At 49.1% G+C, this 4,332-nt stretch overlaps 1 protein-coding gene across 1 annotated transcript; it reads right to left on the bottom strand.

Moving 5' to 3' along the window:
* Window positions 1-1,747: 1,747 nt before the first annotated feature.
* Window positions 1,748-2,659, bottom strand: RNF186 (ring finger protein 186). The gene has a single exon (XM_009868955.1). The coding sequence runs from the start codon at window positions 2,657-2,659 to the stop codon at window positions 1,748-1,750; it is 912 nt and encodes a 303-aa protein (XP_009867257.1).
* Between the last annotated feature and the right edge of the window lie 1,673 nt (window positions 2,660-4,332).

Raw genomic sequence — 4,332 nt, 5'->3', positions numbered from 1 at the left:
TTATTTTATGGCTCTTGGCCAGTTCATCTTTGTCATCTTATCTTTGAGACAGTCTGTTTCTTCCTTACTGTCACTTAAATGCAATCAGCATTCTGTAGAATCAGCACAGGATTTTCCTTTCACCCTCCTAGCTAACGCCAACTCGTTCATGGACGTTACGTTCAACACTAATATGTTTGTTACGGACCTTTACAGAACCAGTCACCCTCCAGTGCTGGCGAGGGGAACTCGACAGGGAAACTGTCCATGAGCTGAAGGACTTGACAGGAGTTTCTGAAGTGATTTGCAGTACAGGTGGGTATCTGGTCTGGTCTTTGTATTTGTTCAGTAAAATATTTGGGTTTAAAAGTACCTGCCTTTTCCCTGTTGAAAAACTTTTTTTCTGGTTGGTTATTAGCAAGTGTTACTACATACCTACTCTGGTATAAGCCAGTTGCTGTCCAAATATATGAGGAAAAAAAAAAAAAAGCACTTCTTGCTCTCGAAGGTTCGTGTTCCCAGGCAGAAAACCTGTTTTTTCCAAGGCTCTAGGAGAACTCCTTCCCCTCTCAGCCTAATCTGTTTTATCTGCTGGTGAGACACTCTGTATATTTATATACTGAGCAACTGGAGTACATCTGTTTCCATTCTTATCGAACACAAATATTTGCTGCAGGCCTGATCCAAGGTCTGCCCAGATCCACGGTTCTCTTGAAAAAGTAACTTAACCAAGACCAAGCTTCTATTTCTTTTTCCACTTTAAATTTAGTTGCATTATGGGATATTTTATTAGCTACTAAGTATTTTTTTAAACCAAGGGAAAAAAGGCCAATCCATTACTTCTTTCCTTTACTCACCACCTCAGCTGTGCAGACTCTCTCATGCACTTGCTCAGGTGTAGGTGCTGTCAGTGAGGAAACCACAATATGTCTGGACATTAATTGTCAGTGAGGAATCGAAACACGGAAGTCAATGAGCAATTAACATTATTAAACTTTAATTCCATATAAAAAACATCGCATGTGGCACAGCAGTTGACAGATTTTTGTTTGTCTCCGAGGGCAGCGTCGTACTTTGGGTAAAGAGGGCAAGAAGAGAGGCAGCGCGGGCGTGAGGAGCTATTTCTGTGCTAAATAGCAGAAATAAATAACATGGGGAACGTGAGCTTTTGAGAGCCTTGCCCTTTGCAAGCCGCAGAGTCAAGATTCGGGGTGTTGGTACTGCCTCTCCCTCTCTGGTTTGGTGTGCAACACGCGGCACCGACTGACATCTCTTTCTCCCTCTTTCCCAGCCCTGTCAGCGAGCGTTTGGGCAGCAAGAAGGGTTAAAGTCACAACGTGGCTTGAAACTACTCTGCTTCCCTGAGGCTAGGTGCCCAGTCCTGGATTTAGCAGTCTGATTTCCCCACGCTGTCCCAGGAAAAAGCGTCCGTGGGTCTGAGAAGAGTGGGAAAACACAACCGCAGCTCGGGATTGTCACGTCATGTTCTGCGGTGCCGGGAGGGAGGTGACACGAGCGAGAACAAAAATGACAACAGCAGAATGACAGGGTGATTCGCCTGGGATAAAAAGGGTGTGGAAACCCTACCATTTGTATCTCATAAATATCAATATATAAATAACTTCTCCCAGGAATGACATTTAACAGCGCTCTGCGTTGCCGTAGAGGCACCTGGTGAATTTATTATGGGAATTGCTGCTCTCAAAGTCCGACCGCTGACCAGCGCTCGCCCGCTGTGCAGCTCCGTTATCTGGGCAGCGCTTGCTCCTCAGGCAATAGCAACGATGTGGGTCTGCTTGTGGCAGGAGGTGAGGGAGTCCCTGTTACACCTCCAGTAGAATTTAGGAGTGCAGCAAAGCACCATAGACATGAGCAACCCCAAAGTGAGCACGAGACAAATTACCCATTTGATCAGCCCCGAGTACATGAACGGAAGGATGAGGATGGTGAGGATCACCACGAGCAGCAGGAGCAGCACGAGTCTCTGCACAGCCAGTCTGTTGTCTGCAGGAACATTTTCCTCTCGGTATAAAGCTTCTTGGTGCGTCGGGGTCCAGCTGCTGCTGTCCAGCCCTGCGGCGGAGATGTGTACCTCAGGATGGGAGTCGGGGTTTTCCAAGTGCTCCATGACGTCCTCTTTATTTCGGAGCGTGCGGATGAGTCCTCCTGACACGGGGGTGGCTTTTCTGCACAGCGGGCAGGTGATTATCCAGGTGGTCTCTTCTTTCCTGAGGATGAGCTTGAGGCAGACGGCGCAGAAGGCGTGCTGGCAGTCCAGGAGCTTCGGCACTCGGTAGATGTTGTACTTGTTGAAGCAGACTAGGCAGTCCAAATCAACGGTCACGGTGGCTGGACATGGGTGGTTCATCTCAAAACTGCACGCGTCGGGAGGGTCTGAGGTGGTGAGTGTGACGAGAGGCACCGAGTTTGGACAGTCTCCTTCTGAAACGGTGAGTTTCGAGGCATCGGGACTATCCCGCTCGGCGCCAGAAGGGCTTTCCATTTCTTTAGTGAGTTCTTCAGCGAGTTCCAGCCTCTCCGCGTCTGCAGCATTTTCTCTTGGGGGTCCCGCTCGGCTCATTTCTGCAGCATCTTCCGCCGGGGGTGCGGGACCATCCTTTCCAGCTCCGGGAGCCGTCGCTCTGTTTTCAGGGTTGAGCTCGTCGCTGGATTTCTCCATGGAGATAAACCTCGGTGCGGTTTGTCTTCCCTTAACTGAAGGCTTTGCTGAGATTGTGGCTCCTTTTATGTGTTCCTTTATTCGTGATTGATTAGTGACAGTCAGAAGTGTGTTGTGCTCTTACAATACGATGTTTTTATGAGGTGGAGACCCGAGTTAACCATTAACTTTGTGGCCAAGACATTTTACGACGGCTGATAACATCACTGAGCAATTCCCGTCCAGAAGCAGACCCCGTGGCGTTAGCAGGCTGCACCTCCCATCACTGTAAGAGCCAGACACTACCATTATTACTAAATTAGTACTTTATTTGTTGAAAGCAATTTCATTGGTCTTTAATCCCTGCTTTCACGGCCAGTGACGGATTCGCTGGAGGTATCCACCGTTCACATCGGCGTGCTGAATGCAGCACGTTCCTTAGAGCGTCACCGATGTTGTGTGCTCTGGGTAGGAATTCTGCTCCGGCTTTAGCCATCCTTGCCGCTCTAAAGCACAAAGTGAAAAACGAGATTGAGATAGTTAACATCAAGTGTTGAACGGCCAGTTATTATCAGCTCTGTTATCCTTGGAGCAGCCCTGGAGGTTTCAGTCACCAGAGGGCTTCGAGTGCGAACTGGCAGTAACTTAGGGTCACGCAGAGATGTGGAAATTAAAAGCAAGGTCCCTGTCGTGGAAGGACCATCTCCTTTTTCATGGTGTTTGCAGAACAACCTCCCGCACTCAAGGACCATGTAGGTGGTTCTGTGAATATTCAGCTCTTCTGGGAAAAAGAAAAAAAAAAAAAGCCTGAACAAAATCCCTCAGTCTCTTAATTTCTTTTTATTTGAGGGGTAAAATACAATTTCTTGCTAAAAATCCTGTGGAAAGGGGGAAGGTAGAGAGGAAGGGTTGCTCATCCCAGCGAGCTGGACTAGGTCAGTAGACCAAATGCTCAGGCGGTGCCACCTCCTCCTGGCCTCTCCCCCCACATACAGAAACCAAACGCGGGAGGGCAGGGAGGTCGGGAGGGCTCTGATCTCCTGATTAGAGTGAGGGTGCGGGTGAGGAGAGCTTGTCCTTCTTTGCTGAGAAACAGGAGAAGCAAACTTCGTCAAAGAGCCTGCCGACGTGGCACGTGGCAACGTCTGCTGGACTTTGGAGTGACCCCGGATTTTAGGATCGCTCCGTTGCAGGAGTGGGACGCGCAGCTGAAGTGCCAAAAACGCCTGGAAGTGGGACAGGGACCTGCAAGGCTCCGTCGTGTCTAGAAGTAGGAGAGTTTTCTATTGCATTTCAGCTTTCTTACCAAGTTAACGCAGTTAAAAAGGCAAGATGTGGGCAAGCAGCGGGCAGGGGTGGGGGTTTGGTTGGGGTTACCCCTGCCGCTCTCGCAGCGCTTCAGAAGTTTCCCATCTAGCCTGACGCCCCCCACGTCCAAAATAGAAACATCTTAAAATTTACAGGTTCCTAATCGTTAGAGCAGCATGAAAGTGGTTTGTAGATGTTGGGGAGCTGGAACACGACGCCGAGTCGGGGAACTACGCTCCGAGCTTAAAAACTTTCCAAGTAGGCGTGGAATTGTGTCCGAGGACCTGTCCTGAGCTGGGCTGGCTTTTGTCCTCGGTGTCACAAGTGATGTTCACTGGATTTAACTGAAGGACCTGTAGCCCTTCAATGGCTAATTGCTGCTCATC

The sequence above is a fragment of the Apaloderma vittatum genome, unplaced genomic scaffold (genome assembly GCF_000703405.1).
Source record: "Apaloderma vittatum isolate BGI_N311 unplaced genomic scaffold, ASM70340v1 scaffold39394, whole genome shotgun sequence".
NCBI lineage: Eukaryota > Metazoa > Chordata > Aves > Trogoniformes > Trogonidae > Apaloderma > Apaloderma vittatum.
This window is presented reverse-complemented; position numbering and strand designations above follow the sequence as displayed.